The 27,786-nt window shown below is 42.3% G+C and overlaps 1 protein-coding gene across 2 annotated transcripts; it reads right to left on the bottom strand.

Annotated features, from left to right (window-relative positions):
- Window positions 1-908: 908 nt before the first annotated feature.
- sipa1 (signal-induced proliferation-associated 1) lies at window positions 909-27,210 on the bottom strand. Of its 2 annotated transcripts, none has more exons than XM_077545762.1 (16): window positions 26,021-27,210; window positions 14,119-15,555; window positions 13,922-14,046; window positions 13,652-13,840; window positions 13,171-13,345; window positions 12,901-13,004; window positions 11,823-11,980; window positions 10,769-11,375; window positions 9,470-9,744; window positions 9,057-9,407; window positions 8,046-8,172; window positions 7,814-7,943; window positions 6,843-6,941; window positions 6,133-6,193; window positions 5,053-5,131; window positions 909-3,826 (listed from the first exon to the last, which is right to left on the bottom strand). In XM_077545762.1, exons 2-16 carry the CDS (start codon window positions 15,221-15,223, stop codon window positions 3,683-3,685), a joined length of 3,729 nt encoding a protein of 1,242 aa, XP_077401888.1. In that variant the 5' UTR covers window positions 15,224-15,555; window positions 26,021-27,210; the 3' UTR covers window positions 909-3,682. The 2 variants fall into 2 exon arrangements, with proteins under 2 accessions (XP_077401888.1, XP_077401889.1); XM_077545763.1 differs by lacking the exon at window positions 26,021-27,210 and adding an exon at window positions 18,598-18,798.
- Between the last annotated feature and the right edge of the window lie 576 nt (window positions 27,211-27,786).

The following is a 27,786-nucleotide window of genomic DNA, read 5'->3' as shown; positions in this document are numbered from 1 at the left end:
ATCACCATCGTCAAGACCCAAGAGTTGACGTGTCCAACTGCAGTGCCCCCTTGTGGTACAATGGCACGATGCACGCTTAACAACCGTGCATGACGTCATTGTTGGTTCAAGTTTTGAAAACAGTGCACTTGAACGCATCATTATGCCTTCTATTCCTGGCAGAAAAACATCAGGAAGAAAGTGAATTTGCTGTACACGCAGGGATGAAATATAATATACAAGTCTGCACGTCTAAACAAAGTGTGTCTGTATTTAGAGCAGAGTCAAACTATTCTTAAGGCCTTGAGCTCTGAGTGTGTGCGTGTACTAGTATGTGTGTGACACATAGTGGAACTTCCAGTGAAGAATCCATCCTGTGCTTCAGCCCCAAATAAAGACATAGGCCGGCACATTGCTGTCATCGTAAGTCCTCCCAATGTCAGTGCAGCGAAGGGAAAGCATTTTTTTGGGCTGTTGTTTAAGAAAAGATTTACATGCGGGAAAGACAGTGGAAATGCACTGTTTGTATGGTGGTGTCGTGCTGTATTGTGAACATGACAGCAGCTTTAAATAGTGTAACGTTTACACCCCACAAATGCTATTATTTCATGCCCTTTTTAAAAGGTCTTTTGATGATGAACATGGCAAGTACTTCTTCAGTTGTGCATTATCTTTTCCACATTGTTTCAAATTTAATGGATTTTCAGATATGATTTATTTTCAAACAAAATGCCCATAATCAAGTATTGAGAAACTTTCGGACATTCGTGTCTGTTTCAACTTGATTGCAATGTATTATCAAGTCACGTTATGCGCCCTTTTCCACTTTAATTCAGCTTGAGTCAAAAATCATATATTTGTCTGATTGCTTCACTTACAACCCCAGTTAGTTGTTAAGCCTAAACTGAGAGCAACAACAACACACATCATCAGCATCATCTCAATTATTATTATTATTTTTGCTCACACAGCAGACGAAATATCAGATGTTAACGATGTTCATCTGCAACTGAAACCTCAAGTCAGTGCAACAAGAAATGAGAAAAGTGAGATGGCTAAACATACATGAGATTCTCAGGTAGGCACAAAGTCAAACTCACACTTTGACCGTCCCGTCAGGATCTTGCTCGTTAAGGCGTACCTAATGGTGTTTTAAGACCTTGTGAAAGCTAGGATGCGAGCTTTACAGATATTACGTCATCATTGCTGGCTTGATAAAAGTCACATTTCCAAACAAACACGCCTTGCTTCTCTGCTCGTTCGTTCACCCCCCCCCCCCCACCCCCCAGTCATCTTCCCTCCAGTTTCAACAGCTACAATAAAATCCACATTTGCATGATTAATAAATTACATTTCGACGCACACACATACACACACAGAGGGGACGTTTGGATGTTGCTTGGCACATTCTCATGCTTCACCGACCTCTTACAATCTAAACAACAATACGAGACACAGTTAAACAGGTCTTCTCACACCGATAGTTCAGTCCGGAGGCTTCAGCATGTCCGCGAGATGATATCTGTATAACAGGAGCTGTACAAAGCATCCTCAAATACGGATAATAACGATTAGATTCATAATTTAATCTGTATATATCTTAATATGCTGGTACCAGGTATTCACAGTGACTCTAAAATAACATTACAAGAGAAAGTTTGTACACCAAAACAAGAGCATCGAGAGTCTGAGTGGACGTTTGGAACGCAATTGACAGAAGGATCTTGAGTCGGGTGGAACGCTTGAAGAGCTGCCTGGGCGTTAGTTGGCACTGAGGAGAAGCAGTCAGTTTCTTTTTAAACACATCGGTGGGCACGGGGAAAAAAAAAGTGAGGTAAAATAGAGGAAAGGAAAGAGCACAGGCAGGAAAAATCAAATCCAAAAGGTGCCACTGTCCAGTGCTGATTTGACCCCACCCAAAAAAGTGCAAGAATGAATCCATACAACATAAAAATCAAGTTTGGAAGATTTCCTCTCACTGCTACCACTCATAAACCAGCCGGCAGTCACAAAACATTGCTCAATGCGATATTCTGACTATTCGTTTGATATTGGTGCGAGGTGTTTCATGGACACCTAAAGCTATAAAAGCTGCCGTTTGGTGTGGTTTGCCAGTAGGAGGAGAACTTGTACAGTATGGCTGCTACAATATCCAGTGAGGTTCGGGGAAAACAAGTTGTGGAAGGAAGCTGTTCCTTCCTGCCATTGTGTGTCTTCCAGGGAGGTATAACCCCTTTTCCAGTGCACGTACACATATAGGCTCATCTTGTTTTTCTCATGTGTGCAGGCGTCTTCATTTTTATTTAATGAAGGGATTATTACTAGGAGAATCCCTTCCTAAAACTTGAGTACAGTACTACTAAGAAGCAAGAGATTGGCATTGTAGTTGCCTAGCGAGGCTTCCAATTGGCCTCCTTTTCCTTCTATTTTTTTTTTTTTAACACTGTGACTTTTACAGGTGAAGTCAACTTAAAAAAAAAATCTTTACAATATGTTATATGCGCTCCCACTAGTATAAACACAACATCCTGATATTAATAAAGCAGCAAAATCCACCTGTTTCAGGTGGCGACCATTTTGTCACTTGCTGTCGACTGAAAATGACATCACAGTTGCTCAGGGCTCAACAAGCAATCACAGCTCACCTGTTTTTTGAGTTCGATCGTGTGACATTCACAAGCCGTGATTGGTCGTTACCTGAGTTCTTTGAGCAACTGTGATGTCGTTTTCAGTCAACAGCAAGTGACAAAATGGCCGCCAACTGATATGGATAAAAACAGGTGGATTTTGCTGCTTAAAGTGGAAGTCAACATTAAACATTTCTTCACAATGATATGTTATACAGTATGTGACTTCACTAGTCTAAACATGACATTCTGATTAATATAGCAAAATCCAGCCATTTTTATCCATCTCAGGGAGCGGCCATTTTGCCACTTGCTGTCGAGTGAAGATGACATCTATGTTGCTCAAGGCTGAGGTAACAACCAATCACAGCACAGTTTCAGAAAACAGGTGAACTGTGATTGGTCGTTGCCTGTTGACAGCAAAAGTGGCAAAATGGCCGCCCCCTGAGATGGATAAAAAAAACGGCTGGATTTCACTTCATAACTCATATTCCAAAAATGTCATACTAATCAGAATGTATTGTTTAGACTAGTAGGGCTGCATAGAACATATTATTGTCCAAAAACTGTTTTGGGGGGAGGGGTTAATTATCACAAAAACAATATTCATGATTATTGTAAAGAAAGTTTTTGGGTTGACTTCTCTTTTAAGACCTTCCACTCTATAATGTAACACTACTCTTCACATTTAAGTGGTACACACACACGCGCGCGCACGCACGCACACATGGCAAACATGTGATTCTATAAGTTGTATGTGTACACTTTTGGTCAACTTTCAGATAAACATGCCCTCAGCCGTAACTTCAAATGGAAGTGCTGATCAGCCCAGCTTGTCAAGTATTCGAAGCAAAGTACAGTAAGAGATGCACACACATGCGACAAACACGCGCGCGCACACACAAAGAGATCACTCGGGCATAGCACGCTAACAGCAGCCAGTACACACTTTTAAGGGAATGTCATTACTTTTTAGGAGTCAATTTGCATACAGCTTCACACCAGCAGGCGGGTCCAGTAGTCACTGTCTAAGGTTCTGCTGATTGTTGTTGCCGGAGGAGCATTTAAGAGGCGCGCTAACAGGGTTTGTTGACGTTGCACAGGAGCTCCGTGACTTTGATGAGGCGCGCCACGGTGCTCTGCGACTCTTCCTGCAGCCGCTGGTTGTTCTGCCGCAGGCTCTGCACCTCGGCCTGCAGCACCGCCTTGTCCTCCTTCTCCTGAAAGACACGGGCACACAAACAAAAACAAAAGGCCGTCTCTCAGATCGCTGCGTGTGGCAGGAACGGAAAGGGGGGGGGGGAGGTGGAGGTAAGAGTCGTGGGCGGAGTAGGGAGCGGGGACATATAAGACACAAAGGTTGAATTGAAACACACATGGTGAAGCAGTGGATGACGTCGTTCGATCGAAACGGTGCTGAAAGAAAACATAGACAGTGCTGATGCTTCTATAATAGGGCTGACTCGTGATTTACTGTCTGCTCAGTTTCAATTGAAAATATTTAGTTGGACAAATTAAACATTTTTAATCAGGGGCAGAGGTCAGCAGGTCAGCCTTGGCTACACAGTGAACACGGCTGAGAGGTCATTACACGATCCATAGTTAGGATTTCATGAAATAAAATGCACCCATATCCAGAACCTTGCTCAACACACTCATAACACGAGCAGGAATAAATCCAAGTAAAAAGCGACATTTAGCTGAGCCTAATTTGCTTATAATGTTAACCCACTGTTAAAACCTGTTTCATTTGCCGTCAATCATTTCATCCAAAATTTTGACGTGAACTAACCAATTAATCAATGGATTAGAAATTGAACCATAAAATGAGTCAAAATTGAAAAGAGTCACAGTTACTGTCCCAGTCAAGAGCTTTTATAAATAAATTTCCATATAAATTATAGGGAGGAAAAAAAAGTTTTGTACACACACACATACAGTAGACACACATTCTGTACAGTATTGACAATTCTCAATGCAAGGCAACTTTGTGTTCAAAGTATTTTCGTAAAGCAGCAGTTTGCGTGAAAAAAAAAAGTCCATAGTAAATATCGTGGCTCAACACATACAATTTTCCACACAATTTTCTACATGAACATAACATGGACTAGGTTCAACCAAATGTGAAAGTAAAACACTGATTACAGCTTTCAATGGCATTTAAATTACAACAGGAGTGGCAGCAGATTCACACAAAACAGAACATTTTACAGTACTAGTGCAAAAAAGAAAGAAAAAAAAAAAGAACAAAGTTTGTATTTAATCTCTGCCTCTCATAAATGTTGTTTCATTGGCTGGGAGGCCTTGAACATGTAAACAAGACACAAAATCACCTGCTTCAAGCCCAACAACTTAAAAACGTTTGTTCCCACCTGCTGACTCTCCTGTGCAATTCGACAATTGTGCGAAATACGACGACGACGGCACAACATGAAAATCAAAGCACCTTTTGCAGGTCATCCTGCAGCTTCTTCAGCATGGCCTCCAGCTGGGATACTTTCTCCTCCAGGTGGCCTGGAGAGTCACTGCAGTCACGCATTAGAAACAAGCCGACGTTATGGATGGCTTGGAATAAGCAATAAACAATACAATTATTATTTCATTGCTACCTGGGGAATTCTTGGTGTTATTGTAAAGCCTAGTGTTTTTTTCATCGGCATTTGAGATGTTTTTTTGTTTTTTTTTTGCAGTCCTTTCAAAAGCGAAATTATGTTTCTACTTCTCTCCTGATGTAGCTGCTAATATAGCTGGTGTAGTCGACTTTGCAATTACAATTTTCCTGCACTACCTAACATGTATTATTTTGCATAAACCTCAAAAGGTGAGTTTTATTACTTCATGTCATTTGTGAAACTATGCTAGTAGCACATGTTTGTTTGCTCAGGTGTGATGTCAGCTCAGTTTGTGCTAGCATTTTATTTAGGCTAGTATGCTAGCTAATACTATTAATGAGCCTCGTGTTGAATAATTTAACTACAGAATACAGTTGTTTATGTAACATGGCTTCCTGATTGTGTACATGCTAGATGCGTGTCTGTTTCAGTTACAATCGCATTTTCGCATTTTGAGGCAGGCTTTGCTCCCTGCAAATAACGGAGGTCCACTCACTGTATTGCTAAAATCGATTCCTAATGATATCCAATCATTATAGCATTCATAAAAAGGGGAATGGGCAAAATGATGCAGCTTGACATGTTATTGTGAGATATATTTCAGCCAAATATGTTGATCTGCAATCTCTCTTTCTCTTTCTTTAAGTCTATCTATCACATCCTGACCTCCACGTTGGCATCTGGGTGAACCTAAACTGTGTTGTGATTACTGAGTAAATATTGTTATTTAATCTGGTATGGCGGAAACATACTGCCCATACAATTTATAGATAGATGATGTTAGACAGGCTGTATGTGTGTGTGTTTGTATGAAACATAAGGTTCTCGCACTAATGCAGAAAAAAAACAAGAGACTATCTGTCTCGAGATCGCGATATTAAGAGAGCATTTGTTGCACAGCAACCGTGACCTACCTCTCCTTTGTGTTCATCTTGCCATCCGTCTCAGCTCCTGATTGGTCTCCAGCTTTACGATCTGTGACCAGAGACACATTTGATTACATCAAACTAACATAGCATCCATCATCTATTTTTACAGCACTTTTCCCTCAGCCCATAAGGCTTTAAGATAGAGCCTATGGGTACCAATTGATGGACAATTTAGAATATACAATTCAACAACATGGATGTTTTTCGACTGTGGGAGGACGACTGGGACAGACAGAAACTCTATAATAAAAATGTTTTTTTTGCAAAATTGATACACACAAGATTCGGCTTACAATAAAGACAATTTTGACTGCTAATGTAAAAAATAAAAATAAAAATGAAATCCTCGTTAATCTTTGTTGGCCTCCACATTTTGTAAACTGTTGTTTCTTCATCATTAGTGTCAGTAAATGGCTGCGATTGACTTTGAAAAATAAGCAGCTTAAGTGAATTTCAAGAGCACTGTTCACTTAAAGGGATAAGCTATCATTCATGATGAATTTGCTGAATGGTTGCATTTAAAGAGTGGACACCAGTCAGACTACCAGTTAGAGATAACAAAACTCAGCATGATTATTTTTGTACCCAATGTTGTGGCTGGTGAATGTCCTCTTTATTGACATGATGATGTCATTAGCTCCCCTCCTGATGATTATTTGACATTCACATCATTGCACGGTTAAATAGTTGCTCACCCTCGCGTGACAGAGCCTCCAAGATGCTGCGGCAGGCTGTGGCCAGGTCAGCGATGGACTGCCACTCTTCCTCGGTAGAATCCGTCGTCTCTGAGAGAACTGAGAGCAAGGTTTTAAGATGAGTACAGTGGCAGTGTGAAATACATCTTAATATAATGCATCTGGGGCAGGAGAACACTGCGGCAGCATTTTTTTTTTACAGACGTTCTCATTTGGACTTGAAAGTTTTTTTTGGGGGGGAAAGGCCACCACAAGGTGGTGCTGCTGTGTTGATGCTGACTGGATTCAGCTGAACTGCTTGATGCGTCAGCAGATGTTTTAGTTCAGTCTAGACTGAATGTAGGGCAGTTTTTATGTTAGTGCAAATGCAAAATGATGACATTAATAATCAAGTACGGCACTGAGAATTATTATGTGCAGTATAGCCGTTATAACTGGACAAAAATGATCACACTTGATAAGCTACCTTGTGATTCAACAGAAGACCAAAATAATCCACAGTTTTATTGATGCCCCCCCCCCCCCCCCACACACACACACACATATGTGGGCTGGGTGTCCACTCATGGCAGTTAAATGGCGAGGTTGATAGTCTCAGTGGAGGCACAGCAGATGGTTTTAGGAGTGTGTCTTGAACTAAAACGCCACCCCTCCCTCCCACCACCCATCTGTCCCCCTTTTCATCCCGGCCCTGGCAGGGGGTGGCAGCAGAGCAAGGGTTGATATTAGATTAGCGGAAAAAGGGGGGCAGGATGGACGGAAGGAGAGGAGGAAGGACAAAGGGGATGCGGTGGGGAGCAGAGGGATGATAATGAAAAGAGAGGTTTAACACAGAAAGGATGTGGGGGGAGGAAAAGGCATTCGAGGCACAAAGCAGATTCTTATATTGGAAATGATTTGTTTGTGTACGTGTACCTAATGTTGTGTCCACTTAGTGTGTGTGCTCCATTGAATAGCTTTTAAAGTCTTACTCTTGGTGATGGAGTTGTGAAGACTTAAGGCTCGTGAGTTCCTTTCAGCTCGGTCCACACATGACAACCTTGAGGAGGAGAGAGACGATTCGCTCGCCGAAGCTTTGTCGTCACCAAAGTCTGCAATGAACTGCAGATGCAGAAAAAAAAAAAGGAGACAAAGATTGAGATAAAGGCGAGGGAGAGTATTGAACGGAAATCTAAAACATGTCCTTGTGTCTCGCTAGGTCACCTGCTCGTCCGCCAGGGCAAATTTGGGCTTGACCGCCAGTATTAGATCAGGCGTGGCATCCCTCAGCTCGCCGACATTCTCGTAGTCGTGGCGATCCTCTTTCAAGGCCACGTTGTCATAAATGTGTCTGTAGGAGAGATGGATTTAGCATCAGAGGGAAAAAAAACACTAAACGAATCCGCTGTTAAAGCTTATTGGCGTTTGCATCCACTGCACACGTCAGAGGTCAACAGAATTTGAAGCACTCAAACAAGTAATCCGCTGGATTGCGCTCTGCGTGCTGTTCTTGTCTGATTGCTGTTGCGGCTAAAATCATCTTTTAAAAGCACGTCGCAATGCACTTGTTTTGTTGTACGGTAAAAAACAAAAAACATCTACGACCTTGTAAGTGCATCTTTCTAATAGTTTGGAATTCTCATTTGCATCAAGCCAATCTTTATAAAGCAATTTTGATTTACCTTTGATGCATGTCCTACTTCATTTTTGTTTTCCCTTATTCTGAACATAATCATGCAATCATAATTGATTCATTAATTAAAAGAAAATGGTGAGGCTCATGTTCACTTTTGGTCTTTTGCAGAAAAGGTGACCAACACTAAACATTTCTTGACAATACTATTTTATATGTGACCTCACTAGTCCAAACATTACATTCTGATTAATATTACATTTGTGGAATATGACTTATAAAGCAAAATCCAGCCATTGTTATCCGTCTCAGGGGGCGGCCATTGTGTCACTTGCTGTCGACCGAAGATGACATCACAGTTGCTCAGGCAACGACCAATCACAGCTGCTGGATTTGCTTAACTCATATTCCACTAACACAATATTAACCAGAATACCATATTTAGACTAGTGGGGCTACATGGAACATATTATTGTTAATCGTTTTTTGGGGGGGTTGACTTCCCATTTAAAGATGATATAAAGTTGTTTTTGCAAACAGAAAGCAATTCATAGCATGCTGTATAATATTGCATTTTTATAAAAAAAAAAACACACACTCACCCCTCACAGATATCGCTGTAGGATGAATGCCTCTCTAAAGAAAAGCTGCGTGTGAGCTGTGAGCCCTCTTGTTCCTGATTGGACGTTTGGTCCTGCAGGGAAGTGGCCCGTAACAAGGGTAGGCTTGGCGGCACCAGGAGCGAGTCCGCATCACCTCTATCAGTTCGCCCTTGATGCACTTCTCCTCCATCCCCTTGCACCTGAACCTCGGCCATGTCCGCCTCGGTGATGCTATCACCCTTGGGCTCCTTTTCTTCCCGCTCATCTAGCACCCAGGCCTCACCGGACTGGTCCTCGCCTGGCTTACACTCTGCATCCTTGATGGCTTTCTGGTACAGCTCAGAGAAGCTCCTAAAAAAAACACAGAGAAATCAAATCCTACTTTCCTAACTTGAAATTGTTACTTTTCCCACCTGCGGGGTTTCCCGTTCTCGTCTGGCGGGATGACGGTGATGTGGATCTTGTGCGCCGTCCGGAGCAGCCTGGTCCTCTCCTCCGTGCTGAGGTGGACCAGGGAGTGGCCGCACAGACGCACCACGCGAGCCCACAGCTGCAGGCCGCCACTCTCGGCGTAGCAGAAGCGCTGCAGCTCCGTCACAAAGCCCTCCTCGTTCATCAGAAAGCCAGGCTGGCCCACGCCGTCACGTAGCGGGGTGACCTCCAGGGCCTCACACCCCCGGGTAACCAACTGCAAATGAGAAGAGGATATTAATGGACAAATACGGCGCCATGAGAAAAAGCAGTTATAGTCTGATGACTAAAAGACAAGAGTGATGAGAAATGGTGGTCATTATGACATTGTCAATGAAGATCTTAAAAATGTCCATAGGGGGGTGGATGTGAGTGTGACTGGTTCTCTGTCCAGTCAGCTGGGATGGGCTCTAGCTCATCTGTGACCCTGAATGTGATTAGCAGGAAAAAAAAGGAATAGATGGATGAATTTGATTCAGATTTCCCCCCCACAGCTTTAATGCCATCCAAAAGACAGTAAAAGAAAAATATGGAAACCAGTTGCAATTTTAAGGAAAAATTCTATTTTGAGATATATAGGTCTCGAGCACTCCAAATTTTCTGGTACCCCGCCCCCACCCCAGGAAGAAGAAAACATTTTGTGTATGTGAGAAATGAATGTGCAGTTTTATTTTTCGGCCACAGGTGGCTGTAGTGATTCGAAATGTTCTGCATTAGGCAGCTTTATAGCAAAGAAAAAAACTCATGAAAGTTCAAATAATGGATGGGTGGAGATTGGAGAAAGGAAATAATAGATATACAGAATAAATATAGATCAACTTACAACAAAGAAAAACCTTATTAATTGTAGTGTTTTTTTAGTCAGTCAGAAAACATTTGAAGTAAAATCAAATAAATGAATGGGAGAGCCGCTGCCACCTACTGTATTGGATGTGCAATCACACTTTTTTCTTACGCATTAAAAAATTATTTTTTTAAGGCGGACACGCCCAAGTATTTGGACTGGTCTAGGATAATACAATTTCCCTTTTATGATATAGTACAGGTACATTAAAAATACAACTAACCTCAACTGACGTCATTATTTTACTTCACTGGTTGGCTCAAAGAAATCATGTGGTTCAGAGGCTTCAAAAGTACATTTTGAACACCCACTTGAGTAACCACATGTGGTTCCTTGTCTGATAAAGTGTTACACGCTGCGTAAGTAATGAATGAATCATAAATTGATGACCACCCACCTCCAGCCTCTGCACCACCTCCTTTAAATCCTCCGCCTGGCTCTCCATCACGCTAATGGACACTGACTCGCCGCGCTCATAGAAGATGTCCAAACAGGGCCCGCCATCTTTGCTTTCGGCCACCGCCTTCCAGCCGATGACGTCCCTGCAGGAGCAGTTAAACACCACCCTGCGCGTGCACCTCTCGATGAGCACCACCGACTCCGCCGAGACGCCCAGCAGACAGGGCAGCTTGAGCTCTCCCGCCTCGCCGTCCTCCCCGCCGTCCACCATCACGGCCCACACCAGCGCCCCGGCACTGTGAAGCTCCGCCCCCTTGGCGCCCTTGAGCTTGTCTTTGCGCTTGCCTCCGAGGGAGAGCAGCGGGAACTTGGTGGAGGAGTCGATGGGCGTCGTGGTCACGTAGTTTTCAGCTAAGTCCTTCAGGTATTCTTGTCGCGTGCGGGTGGCCATGGAGCGGAACTTTTCCGACTTTTCTGCGGCGTTCTCGGCATTGACCGCCTTGGCCAGGAGGAAGTCTCGGAAGGCTGGCGAGCGAGGGAAGAGAGCGCCCTTAGGGAAGAGCGGGCCGAATAACGGCATGTCTTTCGAGCGTGTCACAGCCACCCTGGGGGGGGAAAGAGAAAAAGAGGGATGACAGATTAAGAGAAGGTGCGTTTACTATTTGTCCTGTTTGCCTTTGAGATGCTTGTGTGCTGCTACTCAGGTTTATAAACACTTCACTGCTCTTGATATGGTGGTGCAATACAGATATAATTCATTCTTCTACAGGCACAGCTGCTAGTTTTCAATTTTCATTTGACACTTTGAGATAACAATTTACCGACATAAACTGTTATTGCATTATATGTACAGTATATTTAAATAAACAGCATTTTTTTTCTTATTTAATTAGTTACAAGAGAATAGCAGCATATTACCTACATTACTTGACTGACTCAATGCGGCACTATTGGATCTCATTATATTGGATCTCATTATATTGGATCTCATTATATTGCATTCATGTTTCTAACTTCTATATGCTAACGACAATAAAGGCATCACGTCAGACCTGTAATAGGTGTTGTCTGTGCAGGGCTCGTGAACCTGAACAATAATGAAGACGTGTTGGAAGTGGGAGCGGATGGACTTTGGCGTGAAGGGCAACGCGCCTGGCTCCTGGAACACGATGGTCACAATGTCGTTGCCGATGTGGCGTTTCCTCAGCAACTACAGATGAGAGAAAATAGGACCGTTAGACAAACATGCCATACATATATGAAGACAACAAGCAAAACACAAATAGAATCAGGAAATATCACTGTTAAACTAATTTCTCAGATAGAATTGAAAAACAAAACAAAAAATACATCACTAGAGAACATAAACCACTAGCGTATAGTATATTATTATTAATATTATTATTATTATGCGTCACCCCTTTAGCCACAAATAAATTGAAACGGGCTGCAAAGATACATTTACAGTACTAGCAATTACCATCATTATAAGTACACTTGTAAAATATATATAGAATGATAATAATAATGGACATTTTTTTATTGAAAAATATGGATTATTTTTGTGTTTGTATTTTGCAGCGATGTAGCTCTTGTACACATGGACTGATCCACTTTATGGGTCAGTCTGACCCAACTTTCTGGGTTGTTTTATACAAAATGACCCAATTTTTACACTAAAAGACCCATTTCTTGACTCAAAATTGGGTCAAATTGACCCAAGTAGAGGATCGGTCCATTTTTGACCCATAGTTAGGTTATTTTTGGCACAAATGTTTTTTGAGTGTAGTAAAGTATGACTGGACATTGGTGTGTTCTGAAAAGAGGTCCTGTCTACAAAATACAACCTGCACATGGTCATGTGAAGCATGAAGCAGACTGTTGAATGAATCTCTGGCCTGTTTGTGTCTATATGAGCATATCATGTCAATTTTACGCATTAACATCTTAATCACCAGATTGCACAAGCATCTGACGGTTTTCGAGCAGTAAGGCGACTCTGATTATGTCCCTGATGGGAGTGAACACTGGGGGGCAGGATTTTCAGGACTCTTTTATTTTATTATATGCAGCCTCATGCTTCTGTTATAGAAATGATCCATGCAATATCAGTTTGTGCTTTAAATTTACCTGCTGAGTGTTATTGGCTGTGTAGGGCAGCATGGTGGAGACATGGAACATAATCTCATAGTCCTGGTAGCGAGTGTAGAGGGAATGCGTCCCCGTCGAGTCGGCTGCGCAAGTACAAGAAAAACAAGAAGTGGTCAAATCATGTTTTCAGATGTGTGCAATAATGAATGTAAACCGGCTGTGAGACGACCGGCAGAGCTATTTTGCACACAGGAGTCAATCACAGGCTACAATGATGCCCATCAGAGTATGGTGAGTGTTTTCACTCACTCTTGTTGTCCAGCTGAGCTCGGTATTTCTCCCAGCCCTTCAGTCGCACACGATCGCCCAGCAGATCCAGAAACTTCTCAAATGCCGGCCCGGAGCTCTCGTTGTTGTACATGTCCTCTTCAGAGCTCTGGCCGGCTCGGCAATACATGACGCCGACTTTTCGCTGAAAATTTAGCTAGAGTGCAAGACCAAAAAAAAAGAGAAAGGTTTATGATATAAACATCATCATTAACATAATGCAACTTTACCTCTTCACCTTTTTTTTTTTCATTTATTTGCTCATGAATAGAATAAAAAGTAAATGAAAAAAATAAATGAAAAAATGTTTTTTTACTACCAGGCAGGTATATGTAATAAATTACAAGGCTTTGGCGTTAGTTAACAAAATTTAATGAAAAACTGAATTTGAAATTAAGATACAAAAACGACCTAATAAAGGACACACGAGCTATTCCAAGTTATACTATGAATCCCTACTTACCCCCTGTTCATCCAGCTTCAGCAAGGTATCGCGAACCTTGGGGGAGTTTGAGGCCAAGCGAAGGCAGTGCAGGTTGAGTTCGGGCATGATGAACTCCAGCAGCCGCTTGGGAGACAAACCTCGGGGGGTGGTGTGACGGGCGGCAGAGGGAACAGACTCCTCTAAGATGGATCCCCGCAGCGTCTTCATCTGAGGAGAGATTTGGATCCGGGTCACGAGTTCGATCATCGTGTCGCCACACACTGAACACGAACGAGTTTGAAGGTTTACCTCTGTGGTGCGAAAGATGATTCTGTAATTGTACTGAGCTCCACTGGTGCCTTCCTTCTCTTCTCTGCGGAAACTGATGGCCACTGGCCCAAGGCGATCATCCATGCCAAAGAAATTTTGATGTTCTGGAATGAAAATACAAGAGAAGAACTTGTAATTGTTTGAGGGGTATAAAATTTCTTCCTGCTGTTTCTTACCTTTCATGTAGAAATATTTGCGATAATAATGTGCCCCCAGATCGGCATGTTCTATGAAATAGTTGCTTTTGCCCTGCTGCTGCACGTGACTTTCTCGGGGCTCCTCCAGGACCGACGCTGCGTCGTTGGGGGTTCTCGGGCTGAGCCACAGCCCCCGCCTGGCCTGGGCTCGGCCCAGGCCCACCTGCTCCTCTCCGCCCGTCTCATTCCGGAAGTGGGGGCAGCTGAGCAGGAGCTCGTTGTCGTTGCCGTCACCTTCGTCCAGCAGCAGCGACTGCTCGGGGTCATCTGTGCCGCCGTTGCCCACCTGTGCAGGTGAGGAAGGCGTGCCCTGGGAGAGGGGCCGCATCTGGGAGGCAGCCGAGGCCCCTGAGGTGATATTCTTTTTGCGTCCGATGCTGTCTCTGTTGGTGGCCGCCTCGGTGAGGTCAAAAAGGATGCTTTGAACGTCATAATGGGCAAAGTTCCTCACCCAAGCTCCACCCCCGATGTTATCATAAGGACCAGGCTGAGGGATTTGAAGGGCTGACGGTTTGGATTTCTTACTAAGACCTTCAGGTTTGGGCGGCTTTGCAGGTTTTGGGGAGTCCCCTATGGCAGAAGACAAGACTCGGAAAAAGCCATCAGGTTCTGGTGGGTTTCCCTGGAGTCCTAAAAGCAGGAAGGGGTCTTTAAAGCGCAGGGCATTTGGGCTAAGGGGCCCTTGGATTGCAGTTCCTGGATCCTGGACTTGAGTCTGTCTCTCCAGTGAGGACAGACTGCCATATTCCCTGTGAAGCAGCACCCCAGAGTCCCCCTGAGAACCAACACCCACTTTCTCACCAACCGCCCGAGTAGCTTTCCCTCCTGCCTTCCCGCCAGAGTCCAAGTCTCCTAAAGTCACATCGCTGTTACTCCTCTGCATGATGTGGCCCCGGCCCACCGCGCGCAGGGTCAGGCCCGCCCGGCTCGGGGTCAGGTTGTCTCCATCGGACCCGTCTCCCTCCCTCCTGGGTGGCCACTCCACCACGCCCGCCTCACGTTTAGGATCAAAATTGACGGCCGCGACAGGTGGCCGCACATTCTGCCGCCGAAACTTGCGAACGAATAGATCGTCGGACTGCATGTCGCCAGGGAGATGACCTCCAATCCGATTCTATGACCCCTAATATGATCCAGATGTGAAACGGCAATACTTGGAAGAGGAAACTCTACTCAGTGAAAGAGACACATAAAGTCCTGCTTCAAAACACTTGAAATGATCTCAGCAGGGGAGCTTTGGTGTTTGACTGATGAAGTGAAAATGTAGCAGAGGCTCAACCGGGCGTGTGGCAAGGAATTTTGGGAGTGATCCGGGAGTTGCGAGGTGCCGCTTCCATCACTGTAGCCCGATTCTTCCTCCTCTTAGACGAGGCCCTGTCTGCATCCCCAACATGGCATCCACCGATTCTTCAGCACCTGCAAAGAAAGAATACACCTTGAAAATATGCCACAACTTCATGTTCTCACATTAAAAGTGACATTGAGAAATCAGAAGAGGAAATGTTATTGCGATGTTGGACTGCGAGCCGTTTACAACCCAGGACCAGTGGACATGTCACATACAGCAGTTGTCTTGTATGTCATACTAGTTTTTTTCCCATCATTCTTATTAGTTTTCCAAGCATCCCATTCAATTGTAGTGAACAGCACAATAAAAAAAGAAGACTTTTTTTTTTTTAAACACTTGTGGTGGTTTTACATGTGATGGGACAAAATGGAGGTCACAGCAACATATTGATTTTAATTCCTTCAAAAGAAAAAAAAACACTGATGTACATTTTGTTTAATGTTGACTATTCATGAAATGCAAAATCAAAATATTAACCTGTGCCAGCATTAATTTGTATTCATTTTTGTTAAAAGAGGAAGTCAACCCCAAAATTTTCTTTACAACATGTTCTATACGCCCCCTAAACAGGGCACTCTGATTAATAGTCCTCGTATCGAATATGAATTGAGCAGTAAAATCCAGCCATTTTCATCCTTCTCAGGGGGCGGCCATTTTGCCACTTGCTGTCGACTGAAAATGACATCACAGTTGCTCAGGGCAAACTGTTGCAAAGTATCTCTAAATAGCTCCATAAGCCTCAATACAAGTAGCCCATTAAAGCACATTTCACAATGGACAGTCTTAGCACTGGGTATGGGAGTGGGTGGGGCGGGGGTTCGGCAGGGGGTCTTCCTGACTCACTGGAAGCCAGGCAACATACAAGAGAAGGACACATTTGTTCCCGCATAAACAGATGCACGGCTTTGACTCATGCACAAGCAACTTGGATATTACAGTAGATGATAGGCATGATATTTGAACTGTGATAAAGATGTTCGCTTTTTAAGTCTTCACTTAAAAAAAAGAAAAAAAGAAAAAAAGACAACATTAAGCCCATTTTTGGTCAACTATTTTCTCTGACCACACTGACGTCAATGACCTAAAGCCGAAACCTGCCGCCGCTCTTAGTAACGTGAGGCTTCTTCCTGTCAGGCTTTTTCACATGCATCACAGCTCTCGCACTCGCATCCTGAAGAGCAGGTGCAGCGGTATGCGTACGCACGCACACGCCTGCAAACACACACACTCACTATACTATATTCTGCACTCTGCTCTCTTGTACATTTCCTGCTCTAGTTAAAAAAGATAGAGGAAGCTTTCTATTTTGCTAAGATGCATTCACAAACAACAAAGATGCAGAAGTTGTCGGAGGTTTCAGTCGTGCGGCAAGATATGTTAACGTGTCGACCGCCGAGGTGTTTCCATGCAAGCTCCTAATGAGAAGGCTGAGCCGGAAGTCTTGCTGACTGCACATTGTGTGTCAGGTCCATGTGGACTGTTGATTCATATCGTCTGACTCAGCATTCGGGCACCCACAGCTTTGTGTTCTGTGATTAGCAATAACTAGCTTTTTTAGCGTGACATGAGATTGCCTGGTGACCATCCAGGGTATATTCCGCGCTGGGATATGATTTAGCTGACCTTTGACCTGAATGAAGACAAGAGCTATAGAAAACGGATGGATAGATTGATTATTGATTAGGTTAGTTGAGTGATTCTTAACCTTGTTGGAGGGCTTTCTTGAAAAATAAAACCACTGGGTTAGGTAGATACTTCTTGATGCCGAAGTTCTGGCAGAGAATGATGGACACAGAATGACAATGGGCCCAAAACAAGATTTTTTAGCAGTGTAACACGCAAAAATACACTCTGTAGTCCACAAAATCTAAATCAAGTGAGGTCAGTCGTGCTAAATCTATTTGAGCTGACAAGCATGTAGAAAATAGTTTCGACTGCAAGTTGCTCCAATCAGTCACATTTTTCATGTTGTTCCAACAACCAGAAACAGTGACGCGCTCCACCACCATCTCGAAACAGAACATATGCCCACGTTTCTTAAGACCCCCAACTCATCCCATAAATCAGCCCGTGTTTCCATGACAACGCGTCCCATGCCAAGTCTAAATGTGGTATGCTGTCCGACAGGACTTGGAGATTGCGCCATCTCGTCCTCACTGGTTGAAATGAGCCCTCTGTCTATTCAGATAACCAAAATAGATTTAAAACTGAAACTTCTATTGACTCTTTCATTGATTTCACATCAATGGGTGTTTTTGGGCAGTAGGATATCCATAGTAACAAAATATGTTCTTCACCTTCCAACTTACAGTGACCTTAAAAACCTAGATCATCGCGTTTGCATTTTTTTTCCCAGTATAATGTAGGCATAAAAAATTATTTTCCATGCAAATTAACTTTCAAAGCAAGCACCCTCTTCCATTCATTCATCCAGGGTTGTGTTTTTCAAAGCACACGACCAACTTTGTTAATCTTTATGGACAAGCGTGTGACATGTGTTACATGAAGTTCAATGTAAACACAAAGTGTGCAGCTTTCTACCTGCTCATATTTATGCATATTCTTCTAGAAGCCTCTTTAAATCCCGCACCCTTTTGGGCTGAAAGACAGTTTGTAATTTAAATTCAAAAAAAAAAAAAAATAATATATAAAACAGCAATCTTACCCTGAAAATAAATTAATTGAAGATAACCAGTTAAATATTTCTCTGGCTATTTCCCAGTGAGCAGGGTTGCACGAGCCTGGCTTTAACCATGTCCTAATATAAACGGATCAATGAATGATAGCAGGAACGGCTAAGTGGCAATAAAAAATTACTTAATGACATGATGGGAATAAACAGTAAATGCATTTTGGAAGGCTCTCAATACTACAAGCTACAAGTGGTGCCCTTTCGGTCTGCCCATGTTGCTTCTTAGGACGATGTATGGAATGTGGCTATAGCTACAATTACCACTGATGTCATATGTTTTATACTAGGCTACCTAATAATTACAGATTTCACTTTGCAGGTTACCGCCAGGGAATAAATTGTTGCAGCTGATGTGGTCATTAGCAAACATCCCTTTATAAAGTCATGATATAGGATGATAACACTGCGCTCACATTACCTCCTCTCAGTCAGTGTGGTGGATAATGTGATCGGATCGTGACTCCTTCACGCCATCTGAGCCGCAAGTCTACAGTCAGATCGACATCGAGTCAACTCCACGCTTTTAAGTCAACCAGAGGAGGAAGTGCGCTAAAAAATGTCCAACTTCTTGATTTTGCTGCTTCATTAGGTAGACCTGCACACTATATCGAGAGACAAAACAAGAGCATGAAAAATACAGTAAGAAAAGATGCATCTCGAACCAAGCTCAAACGCGCGTCACCTCAATATTTTTGCTCATGCACCTATCAGAGCAAAAATCATAAACCCTAAATCTTTTAGACGTCAAAGTGAAACAGGGCAGACATGCGCAGCGTTTTGGGGAAGTCATTGTCGCTTGACATATTTTGCACACCACAAGCGTACGTCCTGTGAAACAGGAAGAGATGACTGACATTTGAACCCAGAAAGGATGAGTGTCGTCATCATTTGGACTTAGCACTTCCACGACTTAAGCGGTGGGCCATCAGGGCGATTGTATCATGATCTAATCGGGTTTTTTCTTCAAGTGAAGCTGTGAATTTCCTTTTAAAGACTTAACAGCAATTATAGTCACGCAAATGGTCTCTTCCATTTTCCTACCAACCATTATTTGTCTCAGCATAATGAAAGTCCACATTCCTAATCGCTTGACCAAAGCTGACCCAAAACTTGAATGTCGGGGGCGTTCATGGTAGTAAAAAGCTGCCTCATCAGTTGGCCGGTCTAAAAAAAGAGATTGATTGCAGGAAATATAAAACCAACGCTCTTTATTGATCCTCTGCAACACTGTTACATTAGATGCAGTTGCACCTCCGTATTTTGCTGCTCAACCTTTTGACACTGGCCTGGTCTGCTGGCGATGCTTTTAGATAAAGTAAACGTGTATTAATGTGATTCTCTGATGGTCAAATTCAGTCCAAAGCACCCACACTCACTCCCCACACAAGCCCCACCCCTTTGGAGTCACACTGCGGACAGTGAACTGGACCCCTTCCAAAAGCTGTTAAGTCGATTGCACTGCACTACTCTCTTTTTCTGTCATGCCTTGGAAAGTATGTCTTCTATTTTGCCCCAGCAGTTTGCAAGCGTCAGTCTAAATAATCATCTCCCTTTAGACACGTGAATGCCTCCATCCCAATGCACCTGAGAGTGAAAGATTTTAAAATACTGCAGAACTTTTGCAAGATGAAAAAAGGTTTGCTAAGGCAACCCAAAACCTCTTCTCATTTTTAATATATAGGTGTTTTAAAAATCTGGTTTTTTTTTTAAATGGATGCCGCACATGATGAAAGAAAATCATTAAATTGCAGTGGATCTAGATAAACGTGCAGATATATGATTTTATTATCATCATTTGAGTCACTGTGGTATCAGTGGAAGCACCCACCAGGCTAGAATCGCCACTATTGTCCAGGGACCAGGAAGTAACCCGCTGACTAACAAACAGATGGACGAAGAAATATAAACATGACGCTCCATGTTTTCCTTACACATTTGTTAAAAGGGAAGTGGATGTTAAACATTTCTTGACAATAATATATGTGACCTCACTAGTCTAAACTGATTAATATTACATTCGTGGAATGTGAGTAATGCAGCAAAATTCAGACATTTTTATCCATCTCAGGGTGCAGCCATTTTGCCACCTGCTGTCGACTGAAGATGACATCACAGTTGCTCAGAGCTTAGGCAATGACCAATCACTGCTTAACTTGCTTCCTGTACATTTTGGGATATGGCTGTAATTGACTTTTTTGTACGTCTCGGGGTGCTACACGCGCCTGCCAATTTTCATAGATGTGGGTCAAACGTGCAATGATTTTTTTTTGTCCTGTAGGGGGCGCTATGGAGCCATGTCATTATGACAACTTCATAATATTTAAAAATGCTTTATACGTTACAATCGTGGCATAATGCAATTTGAATGAATAAATGAATTTTATCACACTAACAGATGTTTCTGATGTTTCATTTTAGCTACATTAGGCAGGATAGTTATCACTGACTGACAGTAGTGGCAGCTATCTCCATCTCCCTCAATTTATCTGCACGGCGCAAGGCCTAAAGACCGATACCAGGCTGAAAATTGGTGGTTGGGCATCAGTGACCTACAGTACATTCTGCTATATGCATTACTTGCATTATAGCACATTTTGTTTCCATTTTCTTTGTATTACCCCTTGTTGGAAGTTAGTAATTATTTGTGTAATCGTATTTTTAAACTTTTTAAATCAAATTTACAGTTGCAGTATTTAAATGTGTTTTGTGAGTGGTTTGCAGGCTTCTTCCTCTGCATGCTACCAAAAAAAAGAAAATAAGTTTTATCGATAATCTGTGAAATGAAAATACATTATACATGATGCTGTTCTGATGTTAAGGTAAAATGTTATAAATTCGTAAGTTAGGGTTTTAGAGAGGAACAAAATTTCTAACTTCTGGCATTAAATGAATCAAATTTCTGTCTATCCTTCTATTTGCACAACATTGTGGCGTATGAGAGCAGCTACATGAGGAAGCAAGGTAAATGAAACTCTTTCTATGGCACTGTGGATATTAATAGCCAAGTTCCTCTTAAAAAGCAAAAAAAAAGCAAACTGAAAACATTGCTGCGTTAAAGCTATTGTTTCCATCGTGGCCTTCGTGGTACTGTTGGTAGAAGAACGCACCTCCATTGTTTGATATGTATTTGCCATGACATCAACATGGCGCGCTGCCACAGCTGAGCACTACTACTTCCTGTGTATCTTGAAAGACACTTTGTGGCAGACTGCGTGCGTGTTGTTTGAAGGTTGAGCGTGAAATGGCCCGATGTGTGTTATTGTAGCGACACTGTACGAAGAAGTGCGCATGGATGTGGTACACTGTCCTCCTTGTGGTGACAGCTGTCCCTCCGCGACTTTGTGCGTGCGTGTTGGGGGGCGTGGCTGACAGGCAAAAAAAGATGGAAAGAAACTAACCCTCGACTTCATGACTAGATCTATTATGCTGATTTTGAACCCTTCTTTTACTCAGCACTACTATGGCTTACTGTCCTTATGCCTCGTCCACTTTCAGAGGAAGACACAACGACCGCTTTTGCTTCCTCCTGGTTTATACTCATAAAATGACAAGCAAGTTTTTATCTTAAAGTGTTGATTTGCGTGAGGAAATCGATTTGTTTACGCTCAGGGAGTTTTGGGACTGACTAAATGTTTAAGTCTAACTGTTGATTTCACTGTGGATTGTTTTTCATTAGTCCCGCAAAGGGGGAATTCAGGACTTCTTGTCCATCATGATAGCAGAGGGCTCAAATTGCTGTCTTTACTTGAAGAAACCGAATTCTTCTCCTCTGTGACTCTTTTGTTGACTTTCACAGGCAGTTTTTTTTTTCTCCTGCTTTTGCCACAGAAATGTTGACAAAAGTGTGACGATGGACACACTATCCCTTGTAAAACTCAAATTAAAAATAGTTGAACAACAATAGTTGATTTCATTTTAAACACATCTGCAATTGCATGTGAATGCTGAAAGATGAATGCTAATATCTGAATGATTTATTCTAACAATAATGTCAGTTGCCATATAATGGATGAATTGGACAATGATTATTATATGAAAGTTGTCCTAAAATGTTCTCCAAGCGGGGTTTGAACCCAGGCACGTGTCATTTACCTTTTTTTTGCATTATCCTCTGGACCGTTGTTGCCTTAAAAAATTCTGTGACATTGTATCATTGTATGTAATTGTATTGAAGAAATGCAGTTAAATACACAAAGCTTGCGGTGAATTTGAATTTTGAATATAGAACAGAATAATATAGAAAAAAAGCAGTTGAACGATGTAAATCGAATGTATTATGTGGGAGTTTTTGCACCTCAAAAAAGCGGGCGGAATAATATGCGATAATAGTAAAAAAAAAAAAAGAATCTGAATAACATTCACACAATAAATGAATCGCAGATGATATTGGAGGTTAGTACATACACTACAGCATGATAAAATTCTCAAGTCTAAAGTGGTGAAAATGGAATAGCATGTTGACATGATAGGATGCTTAAGGCGATGACATATCATTGCTTCAACATGACTCTTTTGTTCAGGAGAAACGTAATGATGAATCCATCCTTTGTTATCAAAATCATTATTTTGCCGCACAACAGCTTTTGTGCCAATGCAGACAATTAAGCATCTTCCCATTGGCTTAATATTATTCATCAGCTGTGCACCTTCTGACCTACATATAACACGAGCTCACATGCTAACAATGGTGCTGCGCAAATCGGCTTATTTATGAAAGTATTCCGTGAAGATGCGACCACGCTGCCTGGTCCGTACATCCTACAGAGTGCTTTGAAATGAATTTCAGCGCAAATGTTAAGATGCCCCTCCTTTGCTAATGTTTGTTTGGTGCAGACAGACGGTGCAGCAGTGAAATGCATCTGCTCCAGCTGCTCTGTCCTCTCGCTGCTTTGCGAGTGACATTGCATGGGAGAGAGGCAAGCGGCTGCATAATAGAGGCCCCTGTGCATTAGCCTGATAATCTATTATTCTTACCAAAAAAAAAAAAGAAAAAAGTATTTTTACATTGGTCTCCGGGCAGGATGTTTTGTGCCCTTTAGATTTGCAGCTATTTGCAGGTGCTGATGTGTTCGCTTTCAATGGCTGTGAATGGCCTTGAGTGCACTTCTCCTGTGTAATGGCAACTTGAACAATGAGAAGGACTGCCGCTGCACAGCCTAATGGTCTAATGTATGTATGCGGGGACAATATTGAGAGGGACTTTGTGACTACAGACAATGGAGACTTTTTTTGCAAAAATACGGAGGTTAAGAGGTATTTAGTGTAAACATACCGCTTCCATGCATTACCTGTTTCCATTTTAAAGTTAAATATAAAAGGCTTGTGGAGGAAGTTTCAAACACGGCCTCGTTCTGAGAGCTGTTAACTATTAATTAACAAAATGAAAACTATTAACTATTAATTAACAAAATGCTAACCAGAAAAACCTGGCACACATCTTAACAACATTCCAACTAAGCGCACACATTCAGACCTCTTTAATAACAAAACGAATCTGTACCTCGAGTTGCTCGCTTTTCCTTTCCGTGCAACATTGCTAATTAATGACTGAAAACTATTCGTGCTGTTTTAGTAGTCACGGTGATAATAGGACCAACCATTAGAGCAGAAGTTTATTTCCCCGGAGTGTGACTCACTTTTACTGCACATTGCATCTACAAGGCATCACCGATACTCGGCACAGAGCGCAGGAATATTTGCAAAGAGCAAACAATAATGGATGGTGATGATTGCCGGCAAAACGTCAAATAACACTTGACAGATGCCTTTAGGGAGTTGAAACACTCAAATGAAGTGCTCGCTTGGCCTCTAATAGTCATGTAACTTTCTGAGGAGTGGCCATCAAATGAGTCAAGTGTGAAAACAAGCAGCTTACAGTCATGCGGTTTGTGAATTAACATGTTTACATTTAGGAAATGAATGAGTAGGCATCTCAAATCTAATGATAGCAAAAAGAAGCAACATTTCTACCCACTAGATCGACATGAAATAAGATCTATAAACACAATAAATTATTCCATCTGACAGATGTATATTTATATGATGTTATGATACATAAAATCCCCCGCACCAAAAATGACAGAGTGCATGAAATTCTATTCTATTCTTCTCATTGCTAATTTCTAGTTGCTGATCATAAAACGGCCACGAGAGTGCGGCCAATACTGGAATCGGCTGCCGTCGTGAGAACCAATACCTTAAAATAAGGCCTGGTATCAGCCTGATACCAATACCTGGTATCAGTGCTCGCCCGTCACTATTCTAGTGTACATGAAAGAAGCAATGTACAATGTTTTAATGTTGGTCATGGTAATTGGAGAGTGAAAACGACTTCATATTTTGTCTGCAGGGATAGAACTCAGCTTTACTTGTTGTGTTTTCGGCAGCTACCCTTTTGGATCTCAACATGAGTCAATCTTTTTTCACAGAAATTTACCAACATCCTTGCTTGGTAAAACAAGCACATTGTAAAGTCAGGTTTCCACTCAAGTTCAGTTTAGTGTGTTGCTGTACATTTTTTTAATAGATTAAAATTCCTACTGAACTGAAATTGACCATACTTGTATTTAAAACAGATGATGGGATATGTTGTGACATTCTTCTTTTCTTTTATGTCATGAATGTGTGTATTCTTACCAAAAGTGAACGGGAAAATGACTACCCATGAATTGCTACCAAAAACTTGTTGAAGCCACTGATTGTAAAAAACAAAAACAAACAAACCCATAACTAAAATAAAGAAACTATTTTAAAAATCATCTTAAATTCAAGTAACACATACAACAGTGATAATGTTTCAACTCCACATCAGCAACATTATGTCACTGCAAGCTTTGCATTAATCATACTGATGTTTTTTTCACCTTTAGTGAGTCAGGTCAAAATGGCATTTTGCGGCTTAAAACGTTCACGTCAACCGCAATGAATAGCACGTAGCACGGGGGAGAGTGCGGCTCAATGCAAATTAAATGTCCCGTCCTTTGAGTGGCCTGGCTTATGTAAGTGACTGCTGCTGCTGATGCTCTTGTTTTGTCTCTATCACTGCATGCTAGGTCTTCCATCCCTGCATCTTTTCTCCCTACAGCATTTATCTGAAAGCCCCAGGTTTCGCTCTCTCGCACACTAGCTCCATCCTAAATTACAGAGTGCAGGAGGGGGGTGGGGTGGTTTGGGGGTGTACCTGACTCCAGCATCCCTCATTCTCTGTGCCACCTTGAAAACAACACCCCAATTCATTTCATTGTCTTCATATCATCACATCACCTTAAATGCACGCATAAGCGTGTAAACCAAAGGTGGCAGCTCATTTTTGTTGTTGTACTTGTCTTTCAAAATAAGGATTAGGACCCAAATCCCGCTGCTCTTTTTGTCTACGCATGTTCAGCTCATCTTGTCTCATCCATCCCCGCCTCCATCCACCGCACCAGCGCAAGGCTTTTTGCACTGACTCCTTCACTGTGTCATAGTGCTGCTTTTTTTTTTTTTAAAAGACAATTGGGCCTTACAATAGAGACAGAAGAGAAAGGGGGGGGGGGGGGTGAAATGCGACAAAGGTGACAAACTAGGTTGAATCCAGTCACTTAATGACACACAAGGTGGCTGTAAAGGGGGCTTCTTAGCTTACTCGAGCACCTCACAGTTAACACCGAGACAAAAGATGTGATGACACCAGGCATTATTTCATCCCCTCTTCGCTCATACATTGTCTGGTGACAGGATTGTGTGCATGCCTCCACACACTCCACTTGTGTATGCACTTGCAAACGTGCGCACCCATTAGACGGCCAGAAAAAGGACACGGCCGAGGCTGGACGTGGAAGACGTAAAGAAAAGGCTCTTACCTCCAACATTTCAGCTGCGCTACACCCGGTCTCGTTTCATCCTTTTCCTCTCTGTCGACTCCCTCCCCTTCTCTCCCCATGGCAGCATTTTTCTGCTATCTATCTCCACGCTCGGGCTCGCTCACCTCCTCCTCCTCCTCTACTTCGCTTAGTTCCTCCTGTCTGCTGCACTCTTCCTCTGTCCCAGAATAAATAAAAAAACGGTAAACAATACCACACACTTCCCAATTTGTCTGCCTTTTTTTTTTTTCTGTTCGCTAAGTCAAGAGGCAGGTTGATGTGTGCTGTCCTCCTCCCTCTCTCTCTTGTGCTGATTCTATTCCATTCACATCACACTAAAGCCAACCCCCTCTTTCTCCTCCTCTCTCTCTCTCTCTCTCTCTCTCTCTCTCTCTCTCTCTCACACACACAAACACACAGCTTAGTCCCAGTCTCCTCCCCCCTCCCGGTCTCCTTGACAGAGTGGCAGCAGTGGTCAGCTGGAGCCAAAAAAGAGAGCTCATAAATGCAAATATGTGATTGGTGAGATGTGTATATATTCAAATGACAAAAAGGACTGACACGATGATGTAATGTTGTGTCAAATCCTGCAGCCAGCAAAGCTACTTTTTTTCCTACACTGCTTATTTATGCAATTACTCATTCTGACACGTTACCAACATTTCATTTAAATCTCGATTGCTTCCACTAAAGTTGTTTTAATACATGTATGTTAGTTTATTAGCAGGATTATTTTACTTTTATAATCTTTGGGGTGGGACCAACAAACCACAACCCCCAAAAAATAAGACAGGATCAAGATTTATTTTCTTAACAAGATTCTTCAGATTTTTTAGTTATTATGATATACTGTATATATCTTACGGATAAAGTGGTGGCATTAGCATCAGGTGGGTATTTATGAACTAAGGTGCTGAACTGTGCGTACCCATTCTAGTTTTCTATGACATTTCTGGACAGACTAGATAAAGGCTAAAATGGGGCAGAGTTGAAAATAGTGTGCGTGTGTGTGTGAGAAAGAGACTGTTTGTTTGGAGCTACCTCTGTGTACTCCCCAAACGTAGCGGCTGACATCATTACAAACAATCAAACTGCTTGAAGACAATTAGAGCATTGGGTCTGGACAACGTATTTTCTAGGCATCCAAGTTTCTAGCTATATCTTCCTGAAGAAAAAAAAACACTTGTTAATCTTAAATTAAACATTTAATGATATTCCACTGAGGGAGGGGGGCACAGTGTCCAGCACCCAACCCCTCCTCCGCCTTAATTACTGTACGCAGTCCCATCCTGGTCACACCATATGGCTGTTGTGTGCTAGCAGGTCAGCAGCGCTGGTCAAGCGCTGAGCTGCGTGGGGGGGTTAAAGGAGGTTAGGGGGCAGGGAGGGGAGTGTGTGAGGGAGGTTGTGTTGTTGGGGCCGTGAGTGTCATGAACAGATAAGAACCATTTTAAAAAAATAAAAACACATGCTTGGGTTGATAGAAGCCAAAAAGTTTTAAAACAGTCATACCGTAGTATGGGTTGGATGTCAGTAGTAGCTTCAATCTGAAAGAAAAAATAAATAAATAATGAATTAATGTAATTGATTTTTGATTGCATTATTGCTACCTGCAATATAATTTGCATTGCTGAAATAACTAGAATAGCATTTTAATTGACATAGGATATTGCATCATAATTCCTGAACGCTCAATTATGTTGTGAATCTTGTTGCGAGATGATACATTATTAGGTTCCAACATAGCAAATTTTTATATCAAATTT

Source organism: Vanacampus margaritifer, chromosome 16 (assembly GCF_051991255.1).
Source record: "Vanacampus margaritifer isolate UIUO_Vmar chromosome 16, RoL_Vmar_1.0, whole genome shotgun sequence".
NCBI classification, from domain to species: Eukaryota; Metazoa; Chordata; class Actinopteri; order Syngnathiformes; family Syngnathidae; genus Vanacampus; species Vanacampus margaritifer.
This window is presented reverse-complemented; position numbering and strand designations above follow the sequence as displayed.

Excerpts from the sequence above, each read along its gene's own strand:
- sipa1 (XM_077545762.1), bottom strand. The coding sequence starts at position 15,223 with ATGCAGTCCGACGATCTATTCGTTCGCAAGTTTCGGCGGCAGAATGTG. Across the intron at positions 13,346-13,651 it reads TGAAGCTGGATGAACAGGGG|CTAAATTTTCAGCGAAAAGT; the intron begins GTAAGTAGGGAT and ends CTTGCACTCTAG. Across the intron at positions 8,173-9,056 it reads TACAGCGATATCTGTGAGGG|ACACATTTATGACAACGTGG; the intron begins GTGAGTGTGTGT and ends TCTCTCCTACAG.